The sequence below is a fragment of the Mirounga leonina genome, unplaced genomic scaffold (genome assembly GCF_011800145.1).
Source record: "Mirounga leonina isolate KUSES-001 unplaced genomic scaffold, KU_Mleo_1.0 Mir_151, whole genome shotgun sequence".
NCBI lineage: Eukaryota > Metazoa > Chordata > Mammalia > Carnivora > Phocidae > Mirounga > Mirounga leonina.
The window spans coordinates 108,825,662-108,851,276 of NW_023270377.1; the positions used below are offsets into that span (position 1 = coordinate 108,825,662).

General features: G+C 47.1%; 1 protein-coding gene across 1 annotated transcript; it reads right to left on the reverse strand.

Moving 5' to 3' along the window:
• Nucleotides 1-5,271: 5,271 nt before the first annotated feature.
• Nucleotides 5,272-7,127, reverse strand: LOC118012585 (ATP synthase subunit alpha, mitochondrial-like). The gene is given in 2 exon segments (XM_035008301.1): nucleotides 5,272-5,725; nucleotides 5,727-7,127. Coding segments are annotated over 2 exon segments (1,653 nt in total). The 5' UTR covers nucleotides 7,070-7,127; the 3' UTR covers nucleotides 5,272-5,415.
• Between the last annotated feature and the right edge of the window lie 18,488 nt (nucleotides 7,128-25,615).

Consider the following 25,615-nt stretch of genomic DNA (forward strand, 5'->3'; position numbering starts at 1 on the left):
AATGGACACAATGGGAGTGTCACTTCATGAGGGTTTTGTGAGTATAAAGTGCCTGGCATGCTTGGCACTCAGCAAACACACCCTGTCACTACCTGGGGTGAGCAGGCCTGCCGTGCAGCACTCAGCTGCTCAGCCACCCGTCCAAAGTGGGACTGTCAAATTGCCCAGCTTCGAGGGATCTCTTTCGCATTGTACCAGCCTGGGATCTGCAGCAAGGTGCCCTTCTTCCAGGGAGAAAACCCACCCAGATCAGTCTCCCCTTCATAACCAAGCACATGATTTATTTTTCTCCTTAGCCTTCTGTGTTTTGACACCTGATTACATTCAGCTTCACACTCTGAGCTCTCTGTGTACCAAGCACTAATTATTTCGTGTGTTCTGAAATAGAGACAACAAAATGCCACTTACTGCATTAATTGGGATTCGTTTCACCCCCGGGACTCTTGTTCTGCACATGGGTTTTATTCCGTGTTTGTTCATTAATTCAGCCAGCCAGTCATTAGGCATTTTTTGAGGGCTTGCTACACGCCAAGTGCAGTGTGGGCACTTGGGTTCCAGAGGTAAGACCCAACTCTGCCTCCAGGACCTGCAGGCCATGGGGGGACAGATAGGCGGCACCCAGTGGGATGGCCCCTTGGGAGGGCCTGAGGGAGCAGATGAAGTGCTTAAGGGGCCTGGAGAGCCATCTGGCCTGAGTTGTAAAGCATGGGTGGGATTTCTCAAGGTGGCAAAGTGGGGGCTCGTTTGGTGGTGTGTGCTGATGAGGTGCCCGGATTTGGACTGAAGCGTCCCTGGGGTGAAAGGAGTACCAGGAGGTGAAATTGGGGCCCGATGAGGTGGGCTCTGGATGCCAGGCCCAGGTGTCATTCTGTTGGATATCAAGCAGCTGTGGGCCGGCTGGGAGGTGGAATGGGGTACAGGGTGGCAAGCCTGGGGGTGGGGAGACCGATGGGAGGCAGTGATCACAGACTGTACCAGGTCCAAGGAGGTCCTGGCTATGTACACATATTAGATGTCCCTGAGTGATCATGGCAGGGACACCCACGGCCCCTGGCATGTTGGGGGCGCCCTGGCTTCTGTCACTCTCACTGTGGACACTTTGTTCATTGTGGGCTCTGGCTTTGCTGCTGTGATCACAGTATTCGGGACGGTGAGATTTGCTTATGTAAATCCAGCTTTTTGGTCTTTCAAAATTTGATCTCCTTTTATTTTAAAGAATATACTTATTTTATAAAACAGGACAGATTTTATGTGTTAATGCAGTATACTCAATATAAAGCATAAGGTTTCTAAACAGGAACTACATGAATTACTACTGTGGGCTGGGAGAGGGCGGGTGTTGACAGTATTTCTCCAGAAGTGTTGTGGTCCTTTGCAAAGATGTGTCCACTTTGGCTTGGCCTCCAAACAGCAAGTGACCCCTCCTGCCCAAGAGACAAAGCTGGGCAGGAGCTTTGGTGGAGGAGCAGCCTAGAGAGACGGCATGGGTGACCCTATATGGGAGATAAAGGCTACAGTCCGGTGTCAATGAGCAAGTGTTGTGTTGGAACTGGCGTGCAGATGGCCTAGAGCAGAGGGGCAACCCTATCTCCCTGGACAGCGCCGCAAGTCTGTCTGCTCTGGTGTGTGTTTTCCAATCGAGACAGAAGGTTGGGTGCCAATAGCCCACACTCTGTTTTTATAGAACATTTGTAACTGTATGTTGGTTATGTAAGATTCATGTAATTCCAGTATTTTTTCTTACCTACAGATGCTAGATACTGGGAGGCCTTGGAAGGATCTTAGCAATAGTAGTGCCGAGGTGTGTGAGGTGGCGGATTCACCTGGGGATTTCCTGGTGCTGACAGTGGCACATTGTGTATCACGAAATAAGGCAGTGGGTGAGATGAGCACGTGGGTCCTCAGGATGAGGGGCTCTGGGTCATCCCTCTCAATGAGGGCCCTGCTGCTGGTAATGGGATGTGGGTTGTGATGGTGACAGGAGGGGATGGGCAGTGTGCACAGGTTATGAGCTCCTCAGTGCTGAGCAGAGGCACCATGTCTCCTCCCACAATGCTGATGGGCAGCAGGAAATCAAGACCATGTTCTGAGATTTTGCATGTCAGACTCTTGTCTATTTCTGGCCCAGCGTTGGCCCCTGGACATCAGAGAAGCCATGGTTCCTGATGGGGTAGGAGTGGCCAGAGGCTGTAGCATGCCAGGAGTTTCCCAGAGTGTAGTAAAGGAAGTGAACCTTTAGATAAACTAACAGATAAGAATTGATGTCTTGAAGTAAACTTTGGGCAAAAGCATTGAGTGAGTTTGAAAATTATTTGCAAACTGTTACAAGAGATGACACAAACTGAGCACAGGTCAAGAACTGCAAGGGACCAGGAGAGAATCCAGAGAATCTGGTATGAGAGGAACACAGACTGGCCACACAATTCTAGACGCTGGTTTTGGAATCTTCTGTCTACCCTTCATGGTTGCTGCCATTAATGTAGGTCAACCATTCATAGATCTTCTCTTAGTATGTCTCCCAGCAATGCCGAGTAATGCCTTGGTTAACTGCATTGAGTCCTGAGTTAAAAAGCCCTCTAGATGGATAGTTGTTTACCCACAGTCAATACTATGGTACCGAGAGTAGCCAAAGCCTGGGGCGCTACTCTCTCAGGCATGGAGACCACACACTCTCTCAAAGCATGGAGATCTACTCCTGAGAAAGCCCTGCAGTTAGAAAGGGCACAGTGTGGGCAGTCAAGCATTTGCTTTTGTGCTCAGTCATTCAGGAGCTGAGGCCCCTTGGACAAGTCACTGCCCCTCTCTGGGTGGCTGTTCACTCACACATAAAATGGAGGCTTGAGTGGACTCAATGAGCTATATGGTCCTTGCAGTTTTGAAAACCTTTGATTCTAGGCTGTGCCTACTGGGAGGTGGGGATCACGTGTTGCCTTGGGTCTAGCTTAGGACACTTAGGTGCTTAGGACAATTTAAAAAAATATATTTTATTTATTTATTTAAGAGAGAGAGGGAGAGAGAGAGAGGATGGGAGAGAGAGAGAGAACGTGTTGGGGAGGAGCAGAGGGAGAGGGAGAGAGAGAAAATCTCAAGCAGACTCTCTGCTGAGCAGGGAGCCCAATGTGGGGCTCAGTCTCACGAGCCAGAGACCGAAATCAAAGAGTCCAATGCTTAACCGACTGAGCCACCCAGGTACCCCAGGTGCTTAGGACACTCTTAGCAGATCCAAAACACCTGCCGGTTCTCCCTGGTGGGGGCCTGTGTGGGAGAGAGCATCCAATCCTACTTTCTTGGAGGGACTCAGGTCTTTGGCAGACAATAGATGATTGCGGGCAGTTCCATGTACTCTGGAGTGTATGTCTTGTGGCCATGCTGTCTATTAGATGTAGAACAACTGGCTTGCACCAGGTATTCAGACTCTAAACCTAGTGCTCTTCTTGCAGAATTCCAGGGTCTGTCCCCAGGGAGAAGTGAGGTCCCTGCATAGGTCAGAGCAAAGCAGATAAGCCTTAGTGCAGTGGCTAAGTGAGGTGGGCCTTGCAGGGTCAGTGCAGAGAGCTCTTGGGTTCTGGTTCATCATTTAATTTACCACTGACATCTGGGGAATGGCTGGTGGGCCTGCCATGAGCTGTGTTTGCTACAATTCCAGTATGATTAGGGAGAGTCATTTTCTGTGCCTCCTGGCACAAGGTCTGGTCCACAGGTGGTGGAGATAAAACTCCCCTGGAAGGATGCTATAATGGCCAATGTAGATGGTGGCAGATTATGCATCTTAAAATGTGATTGCAAAATCAATAAGCCAATTACAGTGATTAAATCTTCCCACCTTTTCAGAGCTGCTTGCGGAGCTGAGCTGCTTGCTGCTACATCAGGTGGCTGTGCGGCCCAGACTGCAGGGCTGGAGGGGTGGGGAAGGCCACATGGGAGGCCTCCTTTCTCTCCTATGGGAGCCCCACCCTCACTCTCTGGACTCCTCTGCAGAAACAACAGTTGCTAAAAACTCCTTTGCATTGAGGCGTTGGAGATGGGGGCGGAAGGTAAGGAATATTTTTTGAGCTCCTCTGGTGACTTCATATATCACCACTACATCTTAACCACCCTGTGAACCAAGTGTTGGCATCATCATTTCACACAGAAGGCCCGTCGGTCTTCCTTGCTACAGAGCAAACCTGCTCAAAACTCAGCGGCCTAAAAGAACATGCCACTGTCTATTTAGCTCACAGTTCTGTGGGTGGTTCCTTTTGGTTTGGGCTGGGGCAGGCTGATGCTGGTGGGTTGACTGGGGGCCTGCCAGTCCTGGGTGGCCTCATTCCCAAGTCTGGGAGTCAGCTGGTGGTTGGCTGGCGTGGCGGGGGGCGGTGACAGTACCCCTCACTGTGGCAGGCGAGCCTGAGCGTGTTCCCATGTCAGTGGAGTGTTCTGAGAGCAGCAAAGATGGAAGCCGAAAGGCCTATTTTAGGTCTAGACTCAGGGTGGACACCATGTCACATCTGTCACTGGCCGGGGACAGTGACAAAGCAAACCCCTGGGGCAGCCCAGCATGATGGGATGGGCTGCCAAGGATGGTGGCCATTTTTGGAACCCACCACATGGAGCCACTGAGGTTCTGAGACTCGAAGCTGCCTGCCCGGGTCATGCAGCTGGAATGGGAACGAGGCTGTGCTTTTCCGATCCAGCATGTGGTGTGCAGCCCCAGCAGGGAAGTTCCACTCTCGAAGAGACAGCAATGCTCAACTCAGATAAATGAGTCTGTGCTGTGGAACTTGAGCAACAGTAGCTGATGGTGGGTGGGAGATAGAAGGTGAGTTTTTAAATTGCTGAGTATGGAGAGCATCCAGTGTTGTATGACTGTTGAGTCCTCGTTGGCTGTGACCCTCATGGACCCCTGAGTACAGGGCTTCTGTATGTGCTCTGTCCGCCATCCCCTGCCTCCATCCCCTTCGTCCATGGCTCTGTTATTCTTCTGGCCTCATTTGTGGTGGGGGAGGCGTGTGTGTGTGTGTATGTATCTTCTAGCAGAAGCTATGCTTCATCTTTTTGGAAGTTATGGGGTTTAAAAAGACAAATTCATATCAAATAGATTTTTGTTTGCAATGCTGGTATTTACTTCCATATTTTGAAATAATATGCTGATACTACTATTTCTTGGTTAATTGATTTTAAACATTGTTGACTGCAACGGAAGATGGTGATTTAGTTCTGTACACACTTCCTTGCATTGGCCCTTCCTCCATCCTTCTGTGTACTTATTTATTTATTTATTTATTTTTTAACCACCAACCAATATGGAACCTTTATTTTTAAGGTAATTTCTGTACATCTGGAGTATGAGAGTAATCCTTTTACAAATGGAAATGATTACTAGAATAAAAGACGACAAAACCATAACTGGTATTTCATGTGAATCCACAGGAGTTTTTAAGCTTTAAATCCAGCCAAGAAGTTTGTTACAATCTCTTTTAGCTTAGCATCTGACTGTTCTGAGATCTTTCCATCAGTCCTTATATTGCCCAACAGGGCCTGGTGCTGGCTGATAACATGAGCCAGGAAAGCATGCTCAAACTTTGTGATCTTGCTGGGCTCCAATTTATCAAGATACCCTCTTACACCAGCATAAATAACAGCCACTTGTTCTTCAATGGCCATGGGAGAATACTGTCCTTGCTTCAGCAGCTCAGTCAGTCACACGCCACGACTCAAGAGCTGCTGAGTGGCAGCATCGAGGTCAGAACTGGGCAAAAGCAGCAACCTCGCGATACTGAGCCAATTCCAGCTTCATGGTCCCTGCCACCTGCTTCATGGCCCTGGTTTGGGCAGCAGATCCAACACGAGACACAGACAAACCAACGTTAATGGCAGGGCGGATACCTTTGTAGAACAATTCTGTTTCCAAGAAGATCTGTCCATCAGTGATGGAAATGACATTTGTTGGAATGTAAGCAGACACATCACCAGCTTGTGTTTCTATGACTGGTAAAGCAGTCAAGGAGCCACCACCAAAAGAATCGTTCATTTTGGCTGCTCTCTCTAGCAGACGGGAGTGTAGGTAGAACACATCACCAGGATAGGCCTCACGACCAGGGGGCCGACGGAGCAGCAGAGACATCTGACGATAAGCAACAGCCTGTTTAGATAAGTCATCGTAGATGATCAAAGCATGTTTGCCATTATCTCTAAAATATTCTCCCATAGAACAGCCAGAGTAAGGAGTCAGGTACTGAAGGGGAGCAGCATCAGAAGCAGTAGCTGAAACCACAATGGTGTACTTCATGGCATTTGCTTCTGTAAGTCTCTTCACCAACTGGGCAACAGTGGATCTCTTCTGACCAATAGCAACGTAGATACAGTATAGCTTCTTCTTTTCATCAGTTCCATCATTGAAACGTTTCTGGTTAATGATTGTGTCAATAGCAATTGATGTTTTGCCAGTCTGTCGGTCACCAATAATCAGCTCACGCTGACCACGACCAATTGGCACCAAGCTATCCACAGCCTTAATACCAGTCTGCATTGGTTCACGCACAGAGATTCGAGGAATGATCCCAGGGGCTTTCAGGCCAACTCGCCTACGGATCTTGGAACCAACTGGACCCTTTCCATCAATGGCATTACCAAGGGCATCTACAACACGGCCCAATAGCTCCTCGCCAACTGGAACATCCACAATGGCTCCTGTTCTCTTCACAATATCTCCTTCCTTAATTAGTTTATCATTTCCAAACACAACACCAACATTTTGAGGTTCCAAGTTCAAAGACATACCCTTTAAACCTGAAGAAAACTCTACCATTTCTTCTGCCTGAACATTTCTCAGCCCATGTACACGGGCAATACCATCACCAATGCTTAGGACACGCCCAGTCTCTTCAAGGTCAACAGAGGTATCAGCTCCAGGAACACGCTCTTCAAGGATAGAGGACACTTCGGCAGTGCCAATCTTCTGAAGACGAGTGTTAGAGGCATGGAGGTTCCTTGCAGCAATGAAGGAGGATCCCAAAGCATTTTTGGAGACCAGCCCGGCCCGCCGAGGGAGGGCGCGGGCCACGGCCGCGGTGACGCGCACGGACAGCATCTTTGCAGGTTCTCCTTGGGTGGTTTCTCTGCAGCCGCAGCCTCTGGACTGACTGGGCCTTCCGTGTACTTATTATCACAACTTTTGGTTAAATCAATAATCAGTGTTTCTGTTCCTAGGACAGTACATTTTGCTTACTGCTAAGTGAAATAGACTATGATGATGTTTCCTGGACTTAATGCGTGCATGTTTTCCCTTTATTTGGTTTTCTATGTACCTATACTTATTTCTCCTAAATACTTTACCAGATCATTTTTTTTAAAGATTTTATTTATTTATTTGAGAGAGAGAGAGAGAGCATGCATAGAAGGGCAGAGGGAGAGGGAGAAGCAGACTCCTTGCTGAGCAGGGAGCCTGACTACTCGGGGGTCCATCCCAGGACCCTGAGATCACAGCCTGAGGTGAAGGCAGACACTCAACTGACTGAGCCACCCAGGCGCCCCTGCCAGATAATTTCTATATGAGTCAATATTATGTTCCCAATAGTCAAATTGACATTCTATCAATTTCCTTTTTTCCCCAGCCCTTCCCACGTGGGGTTTCTGGCTCTTGGTTGTTCTGAAGATTCCTGAGCAGCCTGTTATTGCAGGGCTTCCCTTTGCAGCACGCTCTGGATGGACTCCTGGGTCTCACGGTTCCCTTTCCTGCTTCACACCATCATTTTGCCAAAGCATGTCCTCTGGTAGCTCCTAAATTATGAGAAGTAAATTTTTGGGGTCTTTGCATGTCTGAAAATATTTCAGCCAAGCCGACTCTGGGATATGGGTTTGTGTGAAGATGATTCATTAGGAAGATACTCCCAGGAGCAAGTGGGAGGGGGTGGGGAAGGCAGGGCAGGGAGGAGGAAGCCAGGCCAAGTTTGATTTCACAGGCAGTGCCCGACTCAGCCTTACCAGGGATCCCTGGGGTGGATACTACATGGCAGAGTTTGTCCTGCGAAAGGCAGGGGCGGGGTGTAGGGGAACCTTTGCTGCAGGCACTCTGCCTGGGCCCGAGGGTCGTCACCTGGAGACCAGTGATGCCCAGCACATAGCAGTTGGTGGCATAGGCCAGGAGAGGCCAGCTGGGGGAATCAGGAATGATGTCACCAGGGCAACTTGGCAGCTATGTTGTCAGGGTCCAACATTCAGTGGAAATAGATATCATTATAGGTGTTCACACCATTTTTGGAAAGGCTAAAGAAACGATTTCTAGGCGGGCCCCCTTGGGTGGATTCTCAGAACAATATGTAACTGCCCACTAGGGAGCCGCTCCCCACGCCCCACCCCTTGTGCCCTCCTTCCCCCCCCCCCCGCCCGGCAGCCCCAGAGCACAGACCCTCAGTTCTTCCATGCAGGCTGAGTGATAGAGAAAGAAGGCACCTCTACCTCTGTCATAGCTTGGTGTCACACCAAGAAAGCAGCAAGGAGGAATCTGGGGACCTGTTAAAGGAAAGTGGCCCCTTCTTAACCAGGATTGACTGCCGGAAGCTTCATGAAAATGGCCTCCCCCCCAACACAGAACCCAATTTATATCCAGGACAGTGGCTGTGAGCCAGCCTGGGAAATAGAGTTTTATCTGTCTAATCTTTACAAATACAAGGAGGGTAAGCTGGAGGTTTAGAGAGCAATACAAATGTCATACAACCGGATATACAATTCTAGATTAAACAATTTCTTTTTCCTGAGAATTTTGAAGGCATTGCTCCATTATGTTCTAATTTCTGCTTTCACTGTTGAAAAGCCTAATGCCATTCTCATTCCTTAATAAGCGACTTTCTTTCTTTTTTCCTCCCTTTGGAAGCTTTGAAGATCTACTCTTTTCCCCTGGCATTCTAAGATGTTATGATGATGTAGTTGGTGTGGGGTTGTTTTTCTTGCATTTTGCTGGGTGCTCAGTGGACTCCTTCAATCCGAACCATATGACTTGTGCTATGAATTAAAATTTGTGTTCCCCTTCCTCCAAATTCATATGTTGAAACCTAATCCTCTATGTGATGGTGGGGCCTTTGGGACGTGCTCTGGTCACAAAAGGGAGCAGGGTCCTCATAAAAGAGGCCCCAGAGAGCTCTGTCACCCCTCCACCATGTGGGGACACAGGGAGAAAGAAGACAGATGTCAGTGAATCAGGGAGAAGGCCCTCACCAGTCCCGAATTTTGCCAGGGCTATGGTCTTGGACTTAGCCTTCAGCACTGTGAGGATAAGTGTTGGCTGTTCATGGTATTTTTGTTACAGCTGCCTGAACAGACTAAGATGATCTGCAAAATATTTAGTATCAATACTTCATAATTTCCCTTGCTAACTTTTCCATTCTCTCTTTCTGGATCATATAATAGTCAGATTGAAGATTTTCTGAGTTGACCTTTTCAGTTTCTTGTCTTTTCTGCTTTCCAACTCTTTCTACTCTGATTTTTTTTTTCTACTTATTTCAGCCATTATTATTTGAATTTCCAAGAGTTCTTCGTGCATCTGTTACTTTTCTCACAGAACTCTATTCTTGTTCTGTGCCTGCAGGATCTTTCTGATTTAAAATTTTTCCTCCTTTTTTTCTATTTTGGTTTCATTTTTCCTGTGTTAGAAGATTGCTTCAAATGTTTGGTGATTGCTGGCTGCCAATTCATATTTAACAATGAAGCACTCAGAGTGAGTGGGGAGCTCTTGGGGTATGGGGGTGCTGATCAACCAGAGGCTTCACTATATGAGAGCACCTGGCAACAAGACCTTGTCATTGGGGATCCCCGAACATTAGGACTTGGAGTCTGCACAGTAATCCTTCTATGTCCCCTCTCTGGGTGTGAGCCAGGAGTGGGCTGGGTGGTGATGCTTCTGCTGTTGGAGTTTGGACTTCCTCTCAACCTCTGTTTCTCATCTGCACCTCAAACCCACACTCTGTTGTGCTTGGGTCCCCTCGGCTGGAGTCTTCTGGCTTAATTTCTCTAGAAACAAACCTGTGGTGTCCCGAGTCACAGGCTTGAAGAAGTGCTGGAGAGCACCTGAGCCTCTGGGGCCGCTGGACATCCATCGCCTTTCACCATTCCTGGGATTTTCCTCCGCAGGCCAGCAAAGGTTGTGTCTGTTGCCTGGCAGAATTACTGATGGTGGCCCTCCTGAGTGGTCCCACTTGGGATCATAAATGTTGTGGCCCCCTACCCACACTTCCTTCTAGCCTCTAGGTGTGCCCTGGGCATCCCTATCCTGGGCCCTGCAGGGGTGTTGGGACCAGCCAACCACCTTCCCTGTGCCCTGCCTCTGCGCTTCACCCAGGTCAGCTTCCCAGGTCCTCCTGGGTCAGTTACCCTCTGTAGCCTTTTTCTAGATTCCAAAATGTTCCTGCAGTTTTGCATCTGTCCCCTCCCTCATTCTCTCAGTCCTTATGGATTTATATATTTAAAAAAATCCATTGATGTCATTTTAGTAGAGCACTGTGAGGGAGAGCTGATGACAGGTGTGATCAGACTTCCACGTTTACCTGCAGTCTGGAGGGGACTCGAGGGAAATGCCCAGCCATTAGGAAGAAACATGGTGGCCACCACACCTCCTGGGTAAGCTCTTCCCTTGCCTCACTGTGGCAGCTCACAGGTTTGCTGCTTAATTAATTTACACATGGGGTTTGCTGGATCTCTATGCATTTGCAGTGCACAAGATGGTTATTGGTGCCTTGAAGGGCCTGGTCTTGACCAGGGATGGGGCAAGACAGTAGATGAGTTCCTGCCCACACAGGCTTACACTATTGGGAGGACAGGTCTTGGGTAATGGGTGCCAGGGCAGGTCATGCACTGGGTCAAGAGAAGGTCTATCTAAGAGCCTGCCAGGCATCTACAACCACCGGGGCCAGACAGGAATAGAGGTATGAGGCATAATGGGTGCCTTCAACAGCATGACGTTTGAAGCTTTGTAAAAGAGAAAGTGTAAAGAAAGTGCAAAGAAGCTTTGTAAGGCAGGCAAGCCCTCCCTTCTTCTCCCTTTCCTACCTCAGTCTGCAGAGACACCAGGAGGGCCCCTTTCTGTGTCCTTAGAAAAATCTGCAGCAGCATTGGGTGAACTGATCAGGGCCAACTTTAGTTCCCATGGTCCTAGAGCATCATGAGGATTTTCTTTCACTGGGTCAGATTTGCATAAGTTGTGACGAACATATCGGTGGATCTGGGGTCTCTCCCCAGTGTCTAATAAAGCAAAATTCAATTCAAGGTAGATCCTTCTCTGCCCCACCAGACCAAGTGTGGTTCAATTTAATTCACCCGAGATTAATTCCTTGTGCAATCGTTGCACATCCTCCCTCTATTAGTTTTCTATGTTACATAACAATTACCACTGACTTCAAAGCTGTATTAGCTCCCAGCTCCGTAAGTCAGAAGTTCGGCATGTTGTGGCTGTGTTCTTTGCTCAGGGAATCACAAGGCTGTAAGAGAAGTTTTGGCCAGACTGAGTTTTCTTCTGGAGTCTCTGGGGAAAAATTGCTTTCTTGCTCATTCTTTTTTTTTTTTTTTCCTGACATATAAAAATTATATATGCTTAAGGTATACAAAATGATGGTTTGATATATGTATACATTGTGAAATGATCACCACGATCATGTCAACACATCCATCACTTCATATAGTTACCATCTGTGTGTGTGTGCATGTGGTTGGGTTTAATTTGAGGTCTGTCCTCATAGCACATTTCAAGTACACACACAGCATTGTTGACTATGGTCACCGTGCTGCACATTAGATCTCCAGGACGTGTTCATCTTGCGTAACTTCTACTTTGTACCCTCGACTAGCATATCTCCATTCCCCCAACCCCCAGCTCCTGACAACCTCCATCCTACCTTCTGCTTCTACGAGTTTGACTATTTTAGATTCCACATGTGAGATAATGCAGTATTTGTCTTTCTGTGTCTGCCTTATTTTGCTTAGTGTAATGTTCTCCAGCTCCATCCACATTGTAGCAAAGGGTAGGATTTCCTCTGTTTTAAAGGCGGAATAATATTCCATTGTTTCCTTATCCATTTGTCTATCTAAGGACACCTTAGGTGGTTTCCATGTCTTCGTTATTGCGAATAGCGCTGCAATGAACATGGGAGTGCAGATACCTTTTCAAAATCCTGGTTTCAGTTTCTTTGGATATACACCCACAAGTGGGGCTGCTGGGCCATATGGTAGTTCATACCATTTTCCATAATGGCTGTACTAATTTATGTTCCCATCACCAGGGCACAAAGTTTCCCTTTTCCCCACGTCCTCACCAGCACTCATGTTTTGTCCTTTTGAGCACAGCCATTGTGGCAGGTGTGAGCTGAAAGCTCCCTGCGGTTTGATGACGAGTGATGTTGGGCACCCTCTCACATAGCTGCTGGCTGCCCGCAGGTCTTCTTTTCAGAAGGGTCTATCTAGGGGCTTTGCTCACTCATTCATTTTATTGGTGGAACTCAGCTCCTTGTGGTATTAGGACTAAAGTGCCCTACTGCTATCCCCTGGGGAGTGCTCCCAGCTTCTAAAGGCCACCTGTACTCTTTGTCATGTGCCCCCCTCTCTCTTTGAGCCAGCAGAGTACATTAAATCCTTCTTATGCTTGGAAACTCCGACTTCCTCTGCTCTCACCAGCTGGAGAAAACTCTCTGCTTTTAAAGTGCTCATGTGATTAGGTTAGGCCCTAATAATTGCCCAGTCTTGAAGTCAGCTGTCCCAAGTACCATACCCTAATCACAGAAATAACCTCCCCCCCGCCCCGCACCTGGCATTCACAGGGTGTGGACGCACCAGGCTCCCTGTGGGGCAGGGGCCTGGTCTTGGCTCTTCACAGCTGCACTCTGTCCAGGGACACAAGGCTGACACAGATGAACTCAGGCCGGGTGTGGAGAGTGTCAGGAGAGCCATGCTCTCTCTGCTCCCATCACTGTCGCTAACTAGCTGCCTCTCCCTGGGGCTCAGTTTGTAAGTTGCTATACTGGGGTTGACTGATGGGCTTTATTTCGATGCCAACTCTGGCTGGTTGGCATGGTGCTTGGGGTGCTTCTTGAGGCTTGTGAGGTTAGCCTTGACCTTGGTGGGGAAGAGGATGGTGATTGGTGTCTGTGAAGGACAGCCGACGGGCCCTCCGGCCAACTGCCGACCTCTATGCCCTTCCAGCTCATTTGTTCAGCACATATTTACCGACGTTCACTTTCCACGGCATTTCAGCCTGCTGCTGAGTTCACACTGAATCATCAGGGAAGTTTTTTTTTTGTTGTTGTTGGAGGAATAACAGGAACTCAAGACTGGGGCGCTAGGGGATAAATGGAAGGCATGCACCTGTGTAAAACCTCCGAGCATGAAAGACTCTATTCTGGGGACTAAAACTTCATCCTGTTTTTTTTTTTGGTTTGTTTCTTTCTGAAAAAGATAGTGCATTGAACTACTGAACTGGTCAAAAGCATATGACTGAACACATGACTTCAGCCCCCACACTCTTGATAAAAATTGGACACTCTGCAAAAAATATTTTCCTAGTAACTGTCATAATGTACTCAGATAATTTTGTACTTTGTAGAATTTAATTGTATCTTCCAACCAGAATTTTTGGAAGACAACTTGTGCAAGTTTCTGGAGACTTCCGCAATTTGCTATAAAGATCCTGGGCTTTTACTCCTCGACAGGACACATTTTGGGTTGCTACCCGAAGTTATGCTTCCCAAATTGCAATCCTGAGACCCCAGATAAATGCTTTTGTTTTATTTTGGTACATCCTCTTTGCTCAGTCAACAAGGGGAAGGAGGAAAACTGACATTCTGCCCATTCTACCTTGATGTGTGCTGCGTGGGCCGTCTGCGCCACCCGCAGCCTGCCATGGTCTTGTTCTGCTCGGTGGATGCCATGTCCCCCTGTAATCAATAAGAAACCCGAGGCACAGAGAATTCAAGTCACTTACCCTGGGACACACAGCGGGGAGACCCCTAGAAGAAACCATCGCCCTTCTGATAGTATTAAGCACTAGGCTGCTGGATGGAGGGCCCAGGAAAGCAAGAGGAAATCCCTCACGCCCAGGCCTCCCCCAGCCTCCTGCCCTGACAGTCATTTTCCTACTAACTTGGTCATCCCACCTCAGGAGGCATGTGGCCTGGATGAAGTGATAAAACACCCTCTTTGCACCAAGGAAATTGAGAGCAGAGGGTCAGGGGCTGGTTGCTCTTGGGTCTGATGCCTAATCACTTTTTAAATCCCTGGTGCCTTGTGAAATAAACATGATTAACTTTGGGGGCTGGTTTCTGAAGCCTTGTGAAGAGGAGAGGCCCGAGCAGCCTGCGGACAGCTAATTTGATCAGAGGTTGTGATTTCTTCTTCTCGCCTCGTGTCCAGCGCAGATAAAATGGAAGGAGGGCGGAGATGCTTAATTAACCCTGTAATTCTTGCATGGACTAATTAGCATATAGATGAGGGCGGCTCTCCAAGCCTGTCTCTGAACTGTCTTCTGTCTGTGTGCGGAGCGCTGGGCCAGCCCCACGTTACCCAGCCCCCGTCCTTCCCAAGTTCTGCCTGAAAGAGGCCCAGGACAGTGAGGTTGGTAGAGGGGAACTGGGGGCCTCTTATGGACTTAGGAATTTTTAACACAGTCCCTCAACCGCTGCTTGAGAACAATATTACCAAGGCTGCTTGGGCTTCTGATTATTTTGGCCTGGTCTGACATTCGGGATACTCTGGGGTCCACTCCCACCCACCCCCTGATGCTGTCTTCCCATGCTGACTATGGAGCCAGGTTGTGGCAGTTGCCCAGGAGGAGGGGTTGGACTCAATCATCTGCCATGTCTTTCTTGGAGATGCCTCTGTTACCTCTCCCCTCCCTTGTCCAGTTGCTGGGTTCAAGGCTTGGGGCATCTCAGAAGCCCTCTTGGAATTTCCTCCTGGGGCCTCCTGTCCCATCCACCCCACCAACTAGGCTGTGGGCATGGCCAAGCACAGCTGGTCACATGGTGGGGGGTTGAGGGTTCCAGCGAGGAGTCTGGCAAAGGTACTGTGTGGCCCAGTGTGTTGGGGAGGGGGTGGCAGGGAAGAGGTAGAACCATGGGTGAGCCCCTCTGGCACCCCATCCTTCCTGTGTCCCAGCCTGAGGGTCTGCCCCTGAAGCTCTCCTGCTCTCCCCCACCTCCCTCCCCACTCTGCAGCTCCAGAAGTGTGCCCACAGTATTATGTGCGGCTGGGGTTTTGAAGAATGAAAACATTTGTTTAACAAAGTCCAGATTTGAATTTGATCTGGGCTGAGCATGTGTCCTGATGCACACAGGTTCCACGTGGGTTCCTGATGACCTAAACACATAGGGCGGAGGGGGTGCATAGGATAAAATGGCCAGGACAGGGATGCTGACCCTGCCCCATCCCAGTAGTCCCCATCTGTGAAATGGGGATGATGATACACACTTAACAGATGCTATTTCTGATCTCACAAGAAGAACCCTGAGGGTGGAACCATATCCCCATTTTACAGACAAAACTTTTGGGGTTCAGTGTTGCCATGTCTAGCTCAAGAGGCCAGAGCTGGGAACTGAGCCCAGGGTCCTACCTACATGGACCTGTAGGACTCTGAGCTCCTGTCCTCCCCAGCAGAAGAGGGCAGAGGGCCCCCATGTAGGGCCTGTCAGGGTGTGCATGCACATGTGTGTGCCTATGTGTGCATGCATGTGGTCCAGTGCTCAGCAGTCCTGTAGGGCTGCTCTGTGGAGGTGTGTGTCTGTCTCCCCAACACACAGGCCTGAAGAAAGGCCTGTTTATTCCATCACTTATCTTGGTGGGACAGGTGTGGGCAAAGCTTGCAAGTAGCCAGAAATATTTTAAGAGAAATTTTTTATGGAGATAATTATAAATTCACATGAAGTTGTAAGAAGTAATAACATTCCCTTGTACCCTTTACCAGGTTTCCTTCAATGGTAATATTTTACAAAAGTATAGTATAATATCACAAAGTACATGCTGACATTGATACAACCCTCTGATCTTGTTTGGATTTCCCCAGTTTTACTTGCATTCACTTGTGCGTGTGTGCTTATTTGCGCACGGGCGTGTGTGTGTGTGTGTGTGTGTGTGTGTGTATAGTGATTTGAGGTATGAGGCTGATCAAGGGGAGGATGTGACCGTGACAGGCAGTAACACACAACAGCCTTAACTGGGTGATGCTGGGACAGGGCTACATGTGGGGAACCCCTCCCAGCAGAGATCTGTCTAGAGGTTGTGAGGTCCAGAGCGGGGGTCACTACTCAGAAGGAGAGGAGGGTTAGGTACCTCCTGGGAGAGGAGGGGGTGGGAGAGCGGGCTCATCTATCCAGGTGATGCCACTCAGCCGCACACCAGGTGTCTCTGGGTCACAGAGCTGGGAAGGGTAGCAGCACCTTTGGGCTTTTTATCTTATCAATGGGGAACAGCTATTGGGAGAGTTTCCATGGGGTATGCAAAGCAGGCAGTTTCTAAATGGCTAAAACCTTGCTTGTTCGGACTATTTTTTAAAATAATTGGATATGTGAAAATTGGAATTTGGTGCCTGTGGGCTTTTGACCTAATGGGTCCCAGCCAGTGGCAAAGAAATAAACAACCAAGGGGCAATACACACAGGCCATCTTTGGCTCATTTATATGAGTGTGTGTGTGTGTGTGTGTGCGTGTGCATGCCTATGTGTTCATATAATTTTGTCACCTGTGTAGCTTCATGTATCCACCACCACAGTCAAGGTACTGAGCAGTGTTAACACCACAACGTTCCCTCCTGTTGGTGTTTTATAACTCACTGCTAGCCTCCCCCTTCGACTCCCACCCCATGGCAACCACTAGTTTGTCCTCCATTTCTTAAGTGTCGTTATTTCAAAAATTTTATATGAAAGAAATTATAATCTCCTTGGGATTGGCTTTTTTTTTTTTTTTGCTCAGCATAATTCCCTGGAGATTTGTCCAGGCCCTGTGTATTGAGTTTGTTCTTTATTGCTGGTTAGCATCCAATGGTATGGAGGTATCCCTCTTTAACGATTCACCTGTTGGAGGACCTTTGTGCTGGTTCCAGTTTGGGCTATTACAGATAAAGCTGCTGTGAACATTTGTGTATATGTTTTCATGTGAACACAAGTTTTCATTTCTTTAGGATAGTGTTCAGAGTCCTATGGCAATTGCATGTTTACTTTGTAAGGAAACTGCCAAACTGCTTTCCTGAGAGGCTGTACCGTTTGATGTGCCCCAAAGTGTGGGACATCTGGTTTCTCCACCTGCTCCCCCAGTATTTGGTGGTGTCACTATTTTTTACCGTAACTCCATTCTCATAGGTATGTAGTGATATCTCTTGTGGTTTCAATTTGCATTTCTCTAGTGGCTGATGATCGTTGACTATCTTTTCGTGGGCTTATTCCCCATCTGTATATCCTATTGAGTGAAATGTGTTCTCATGTCTTTTGTTTATCTTCGGACTGGATTTATTTTCTTAATGTTGGGTTTTGATCATTCTTTATATATTCTAGATACTAGTCCTTTTTTTTAAAAAGATATATGGTTGGCAAATACATTCCCCCGGTCTGTAGCTTGTCACTTCATCTTCTTTATGTAGGTATTCACAGAACCAAAGTTTTAAATTTTAAGATCCAATTTATTAAATTTTCCTTTTATAGATTATGTTTAGGTGTCAAGTCTAAGAACTCTGCCCAGCCTTGATCCTGAAGATTTTCCCTTATATTTTTTTTCCTGAAAGTTTTATAGTGTTATGTTTTGCATTTAAATCTATGATCCATTTTGGATTTTTTTTTTTTGTATAAGATGTGAGGTTTAGGTCAAGGTTTATTTTTTTGTTTTTTGAAAAGGCTATTCTTCTGTCTAGTTGGTTTTACACTTTTGTCAAAAATTACTTGGGTTTATTTGGGTTCTCTATTCTATTCCATTGATTTATGTATTCATTCCTCTACCAATTCCACATTGATTACTGTAGCCTTAATATTAGATAGTGAGATTCTTCCCACTAAATTTTTCTTATCTCACGATTATTTACTATTCTAGTTTCTGTGCCTTTCGATATAAATTTTAGAATAAGTTTCTCTATGTCTACAAAAAACCTTGCTAGCATTACATTAAATCTATCAGTCAATTTGAGGGAGAGTTGACATCTCACTATTTTGAGTCTTCCAATCCATGGAATATCCAAGAAGTGGAATAGCTCTCTATTTATTTAAGTCTTCCTTGATTGTTTTCATTAGCATTTTGTAATTTTTAGCATATAGATCCTATAGGTGTTTTGTTAAATGTGTATCTAACTATTTCACTTTCTTTCGAGCAGTTGTAAATTGTATTGTGTTTTAAGTTTTGCTTTCTGTATTTCATTTTAGAAATGTGATTGATTTTTGTGTGTCAATCTTACATCCTGTGACCTTGCTGAACTCCATTATTAGTTGTAGGAGGGTTTTTTTTTTTGTAGATTTCTTGAGATTTTTCTATGTGGTTAATCATGTCATCTTCAAATACAGACAGTTTTTTTTTTTTTCCTTCTTGACATCTTTTATTTTCTTTTTCTTGCCTTACTGTAGTGACTAGAACTTCTTGGGGGAAATATTCAGTTTTTTTGCCATTAAGTATAAACGTTAATAGTTGCAGTTTTTTTTTTTTTTTTTTGTGGGGGCGGGTAGATGTTCCTTAACAAATTGAGGTAATTCATCTCTTCCTAGTCTTCTGAGAGTTTTTTCCTTTTAAATTGTGAATGGATGTTGGATTTTGTTAAATGCTTTTTATGCATCCAAAGATATGATAAATGGTTTTCTTTAGCTTGTTGATATGGTGGATTTTACAGATTGATTTTCAAATGATGAGTAAGTTTTGCATTCTTGGAATAAGTCTCACTTGATCACAGTATATAATTCTTGTTGCACGTTGTTGGATTTCTTTTAAATTTCATTGAGGGTTTGTATCTAAGTCCATGAGAGAGATTGGAGTGTAGTTTGGTCTTTGGTTTTGGTATGAGAGTATTCTCTCCTCTTCTGTTTTATGGATGAGATTGTGTAAAATTGATGTTAATTTTTCTTTCAAATGTTTGATGGAAATTTCCAGTGAAACCAGCTGGTTCTGGACATTTCTTTCTTGGAAGCATTTAAATTATGCATTCAACTGAATTGATAGTTACAGGGCTAGTCAGATGTCTATTTTATCTTGATTGAGTTTTGGTACTTTATAGTCTTCAGTGAATTGGTTCATCTCTTCTAAGTTGTCAAATTTATGAATATAAAGGTGTTCACAGTATTCCCTTATTACATTTTTAATGACGGTAGAATCTGGAGTGATGTTGGTGATTTGTGTCTTCTCTCTTTTTATTTTTGTTAGTCTTGCTAGAGGCTTATCAATTTCATTGATTTTTTTTTAAAGAACCAATTTATTCTTTCATTTATTTTTCTATATTGTTTTTTCTATCTTCAATTTCATTGACTTCTCTTTTTATTATTTAATTCCTTGTGCTTGCTTTCCACATACTTTGCTCTATTTTTGCTAGTTTCTTGACGTAGGAACTTAGGTTGATTTGAGATTTGATTTGAGATTATTGATTAGATTTTATTAATTTCTAATGTAATTATAAATAATAAATACAAATATAAATTGTGCTATAAATTTCCCTCTCAGCCCTGCTTTAGCTGCATCACACATATGTTGTGTTTTCATTTTCGTTGTGTTCCACGTATTTTTAAATTGCCTTTGAGGCTTCCTTTTTGACTTGTGGATTATTTAAAAGTGTGTTGTTTAATTTCCATGTGTCTAAAGATTTTCTTGTTGTGTTTTTATTGGTTTCTAGTTTCATTCCATCATGGTCTAAGAGCTCAGTCTATGTCATTTCAGTTCTTCTAAACTTGTTGGGACTTAAATTTTTTTTTTATTTGAATATAGTTGACACACAATATTATATTAGTTTCAGTTGTCAAGAGTGGTTTTTTTTAAGTCTTTATTTAAATTCCAGTTAGTTAAAATACACTATAATATTAGTTTCGGGTGTACATTTTAGTAATTCTATACTTCCATGCAACACCTGGTGCTCATCACAACAAGTGCACTCCTTAATCCCCATCACTTGTTTAACCCATCCCACATCCACCTCCCCTCTGGTAACTGTCAGTTTGTTCAAGAATGGTTTTATAGACCAAGATATGGTCTGTCTTAGTGAATGTTCCATGGCCACTTATTAAATGTGTATTCTGCTATTTTGGGGTGGAGTGTTATACATATGTTAATTAGAGCTTGTTGAGTAGTTGTGTTGTTTGCAATCCTTCTGTATCCTTGCTGATTTCTTGCTTAGTGGTCTGTAAGTTGCTGAGAGTGTTGAAGTCCCAACTATAATTTTAGCTTTATATGTTTTTCTTTTTAGCTCTTTCAGTTTTTGCTTCATGTGTTTTGATGCTCTGTTGTTTGGTGCATACACATTTAAGATTGTTATGTCTTCCCGGTAGTTTCCTTTTATCATTATGTGATATCCCTCTTTGTCTTTAGAAATTCCTCTTATGAAGTCTGTTTTATCTGATATTAATATAGCCACACCTGCTTTAAAAATTTTTGTATGACCTTGGACAATGAATTCCCTTTTCAGCTTTGGGTCTCAGTTTCTCATCTGCAAAATGGAAGGAGAGATTTGGGGTCAAACAAGGTTGCCTTGAACACCTAGTGGTAATGTCGCATGACTCATGCCTCTCCTCATGTTCTCTGTGTAGGTGATGCTCTGTGGTGCCTCTGTGTGAAAGATTCTTTCCTTGGTGAGTGCAAGCCTGGGGAGCAGGCATGAGGGCCAGGGCAGTGGAACAGGGCAGGAGGAGGCCCGGGGGAGGTATCTCACTGAGCTGGACTTGAGTGAGAGTCCAGGGCCCCTAAGAAGCTGGTCCTTGAGGTGAGGGAAGGGAGTGGCAGGGAAGGGAGCGGCAGGGAAGGAACTTACCCACTGGTTCCTGTATGCCACTGGATAAAGGTTTGTCTTTGGGGTATTAACCCCTGGCTCCTCCATGCCCATGTGTGTAGATGCTGTGGCCTCTCTGGGGATGTCAGTAGGGATGCTCAGGTGGCAGGGGTGGCAGGGGCAAGGGCAGGGGGCAGGCACTTCATTTCATCTGTGTGAAGTTGGTCAGAGACCACGTGGAGCAGGAACAGAGACAGGAGGGTGAGAGGACCTGAAGCGGCAGCCTCAGCCATCTCTGTTCTCACTGTCAGTGATACTCATCCCTTCCTTCTTTCATTGACTCAGCTGAACGTCATACCATGTACGGATGGCTTGATTATTCTTGGACCACTTTTTCAACACTCAGGCACATATGACCTTTTTTTTTTTTTCTCCTGAATGTGACCATTCTGAGCCACTGGCTCCCAGCTCTGGGATGGTGGAGGCTGAGCCTTCTGTGATGCAGAGTGAGGCTCTGCAGCATGCCATGTCATCCTCTACCCATTGCTCTATCCCATTGGGGTCCAGGAGCTCCATGACCTCACAGTTGCAGGGGCTCCAGCACTTCTGTCATGCTGGAGTGTTCTGCCAGGGGTGCCCTAACAAGACCCCTTGCATCCGCTCTGAGCTGCATGGAGTGGGGATCTTGTCTGGCTCAGCTCTGATGTGCCCATCTCCATCCACATGACAGTTGCTTTTGTGAAGATTTGCTCAGTAAATTGCCTTGTGTACTACGGTGCACCGTCTGAAAGATCACCATTAATGCATAGTTCTTGTTAGGTTTCAAAGACCTTCCCATGGGTCCCTAGCCTGTGGGATGATAGCAGAGATGAAAACCAGTGGGGGCAGGTGACGGAGCTGTTGGGAAAATCCCAGAGTCAGAGGGAAGACATTTGCCTGATAACTGCTCCAGTCTGCAGGAAGTCAAGAAAAACCTTTTTTTGGCTTGCCTTTCTCTTTTTTCTTCTGGCGGGTGGCAGTGATTCAGGCTATGTTTCCAATGAGGACATATGGTAGAATTAACGAATCTCTTCCACTGTACATTGCAGGCCACATTTAGTATGGAGAGGATGTGAAGTTTTCCTTGGTGATAATAATGCCAGCAGCTGTCATCTTCCAAGCACCTACTCGGTGTCAGATCGTGGCAGGCACTGTCTCATTTTATCTTCATGACAGCCCTGAGGGTAGGTGTCATTACCCAATGTCACCTGTTCTGGGTGGGGGTTTTGGAAATTCCTTTGTTCATGTTGGGGTGGGTGGGGCTGGGTCCTCTCAGTTGCTCTGAACTCAGGCTGTGGGTGAGGCCTGTGTGAGCCGTGGGTGCTATTAGGAGGATCATGGAGGAGTGAGGATGGGGGACTAGTGACCCAGGGAGTAGGTGCCCCAGCCAGTGGGGTGGGATAGGGCCCCTGGGACACAGAAGGGGCAGGGCACTGGCATCAGCCTGGCCCCTGGGCGGACCTGTGTCTGGACCCTAGTGGAACTTGGGGACAGTCATTCTTCTGGGAACAGAACTTCTGTCTTAGGCTGTCCAGCTTTGGAGCCATAGGGTTCCTTTGGGAGTGGAGTTTGAAGAACCTGGCCTGCATTTTCTCCCATTATTCCATTCCCCGGGCCTGCATAGAGCATCCACTGGCTGGAAGCTATGCAGGGTCCTGGGGAGAAAAAAGTAGAAGACAGGGAGTGGGTGCGTGCAACCCTGGTCCTACTGCAGGTGTCTGAGCCAAGTGGCCCTGGGCTGCTCCATGTGTGGCCTCAGATGGAGCCTCCTCCTCTCTGGACCCCAACTCTTCAGCAGGAAAGGACAGGTTTGAGGTAGATGATTTCTAAGAGCTGCCCCTTTATGATATGGAGGTCACCACTCCAGGCACTGGGGACAGGATAGGCACCCCGAGGTGCGAGGCGGCTGTTGGGGCCCTGCACAGACCCAGCCCTCAGGCTGGTGTCACGTGAGTTCCAAGGACTTCCAGTTTTTCAAGAGAAGCCAGAATTTAGATTTTATGCAGTAACTCCGGGGTTTTAAAAGCTGGTAACAAATTAACAACAACCACAGCAACAACAACACTGAAAGCTAAACAAGGCCCCTTTGCTAGCTAGCTGGTTGTCCCACAGGAGCCACTGGGCACCTCTGGGCTAGGGCTCTGAGTCCATGAAAACAAATCTCTACAAGGAGGGAGGAAGTATCGGCATCTGAATCAGCACCGCCCCCTCCCACCCATGCCCTGTGTCTCCTTCCTTCTCTGCTGCTTCCCAGCACCTGGCACAGGTCTGGGGCCTGGTGGACTGTTAGTAATTTCTGAGGAGCTGATTTCTTTCATACATCCTCCATGACTTTCCATCAGGGGTCCAGAGCTTTGTGCTTCAGTGTCATGGGGGTAAGCATGTGTGAGAGTCTGTCAGAGTGGTTGCATGTGTGTGTGTATGAGATGTGTTTGTATGTATGAATGGGTGTGATCAGTGTGTATGTATGTGTGATTGTGTGCCTATATGAAAACGTGTATGAGCGTGAATGTGTATGAGTTATGCGTGATTATGAGTGTGCATATGAGTTTGTGGGTAGGAGCAGGTGTGAGTGTGGGTGAGTGTGTATAGGACAGAGTGTGTGTATGAGCAGGTTTGAGTGTGGGTAAGTGTGCATGAGAGACTAGTGATAGGAGCAGGTGTGAGTGTGGGCGAGTGTGGTGCCATTTCCTTCAGAGTCTGGGGTTGCTTTGCAAGCTGAGCACTTTTGCTCCAGACTCCTGCTGGTTGCCGACAAAAACATAATTATTCCATGCTGCCCATTCCCTCGGCTCCTGTCGAAGATGTTTCCCCACAACAAAGGGACTAAGCACTTTCCCCCCTCTGGTGTCAAGCATGGGCCTGGATCCCCACACCTCTGCCTGGACTATTGCCCCTGGAGCCCTGCTGGAGAGGCCATGTGGCATGGCCCTGAGACCGTGACGGGAGGGACAGGGGCCTAGGCATGTGAGTGGGGACATCCTGGACCAGCCATCCTGCCGGCTGAGCACATGGAACAGCCCTAGTCAACGTCGTGCAGAACCCAAGAATCACCCAGCCAAGTCCTACCTCAATTCCCAACCCACAAAATAGTGAGATGTTATGAAATGGTATTGTGCAAAGCCACTAAATCTTGGGATGGTTTGTAAAACAGCAACAGATAAGCAGAATAATCAATTCCTTTAATATTTCCCAAATGGTAATATGTCATATTTGCTAAAAGATTTCTTTCATGCTGCTTCAGTTTAGGAAGAACTATGTCAGCAAACTGTGACAATTAAAAAAAAGAAGAAGAAGAAGAGGACGAAGAAGCCCAAATCCCAGTGAGACTCAGGCTAACTCATTCATTTGGATTCCGTTCTAATGATGATTACTTATTTCCCCCTGTTAGCAGCATCACTGGTAACTAAAGTTAGCCTTGGCTCAAAAATCAATGTGTTATTTTAGAGCCCAAAGTAGGCAGTGAAATGTCTGATGATTGACGACAGGACAGCGGGAGCTCGGCTGGCTCCGGGCCTCGCTCCCTTCTCTCGGGCTGCCTCCTGGGTGGCAGCGGGGGGGCAGCCAGCCCCCTGCCCTGGTGGCCCACAGCCTGTGTGGAGGCATAGAAGTCGTCAGCCAGTGTCCATCCTCAGGCCAGGCCGTCCTGGAGGCAACGAGGCAAAGCGAGTCCACCGCTGCTTGCTGTTGTGAGCTGAATTGAGTTTTCACCCATTCATATGTTGAAGTCCAAACCCCCAGCTCCTCAGCATGTGACCTTATTTGTGCATCCAACGTGCGTGGAGTCCTCGTGAGATGAGGAGGTTAAGACACAGATACACACAGGGAGGACGATGGGAAGACACTGGGGGGATGGGCATCTACAAGCCCAGGAGATGGGCCTGGGACCCATCCCTCCCTCACAGCCCTCACACAGAACCTGCCCTGCTGACACCTTGGTTTTGGACTTCATTTTGTGAGCCACCGACCTGCACTGCATTCCTGGGCATCATGTTTGGTTACCCATTTACTGCCCACTGGTCCACCGCTCTCCCCATGCTCTCAAGACCCTCCCAAGCTTGACCCTACTCCTTCCCAGGATGACGCTCACAGGACCACACTTCACTTGTCCCAGTGGCCCTTTATGCCATTTGTGGGGTTTTGCTCTTTATGGTTTCATTAATGTAAGGTGGGGGGGTCCCACAATTGGGACAAGCAGGAGTGACACTCCAGCTGGGTCCTCTGTGTCTTATGGCCGAGAAATCCCCAGGGTGGGACAACCCAGTAATTCTAAATCAAAGCTCGGCTAGCACTGGCCCACCCCCATGTTGTCTCTGACAGAGCACATTTGGACCCACTGGGCCCATTCTTCGTTTGTTCCAGCCAGGCTCCTCATGGCACAGTTGTCCTGCACATGAAGGCTGAAGCCAAGGCTGAGGCAGGAGAGGGGCCTCCCAGGAGGGGCCACCCCAGAGGTGGTGTGGGGTGAGGCTCGGCAGGCCCAAGAGGCCATAGACGTGGGCAGCGGCTGTCAGAGGGCCGAGGCTGCAGGAAGGACAGGGTGTGGAAGGAGGGCACAATGTGGGTTGGGAGCAAGGACTGCAAAGCCTGGCAGGGCTGAACTGTTCACTGAGTCACAGAGGAGCCGGCGGTAAGCTGTAGTGGGAGAGGAAAGCAGGCCAAAGGCTCAGTGGGGAGAGGCCTGCGGCCA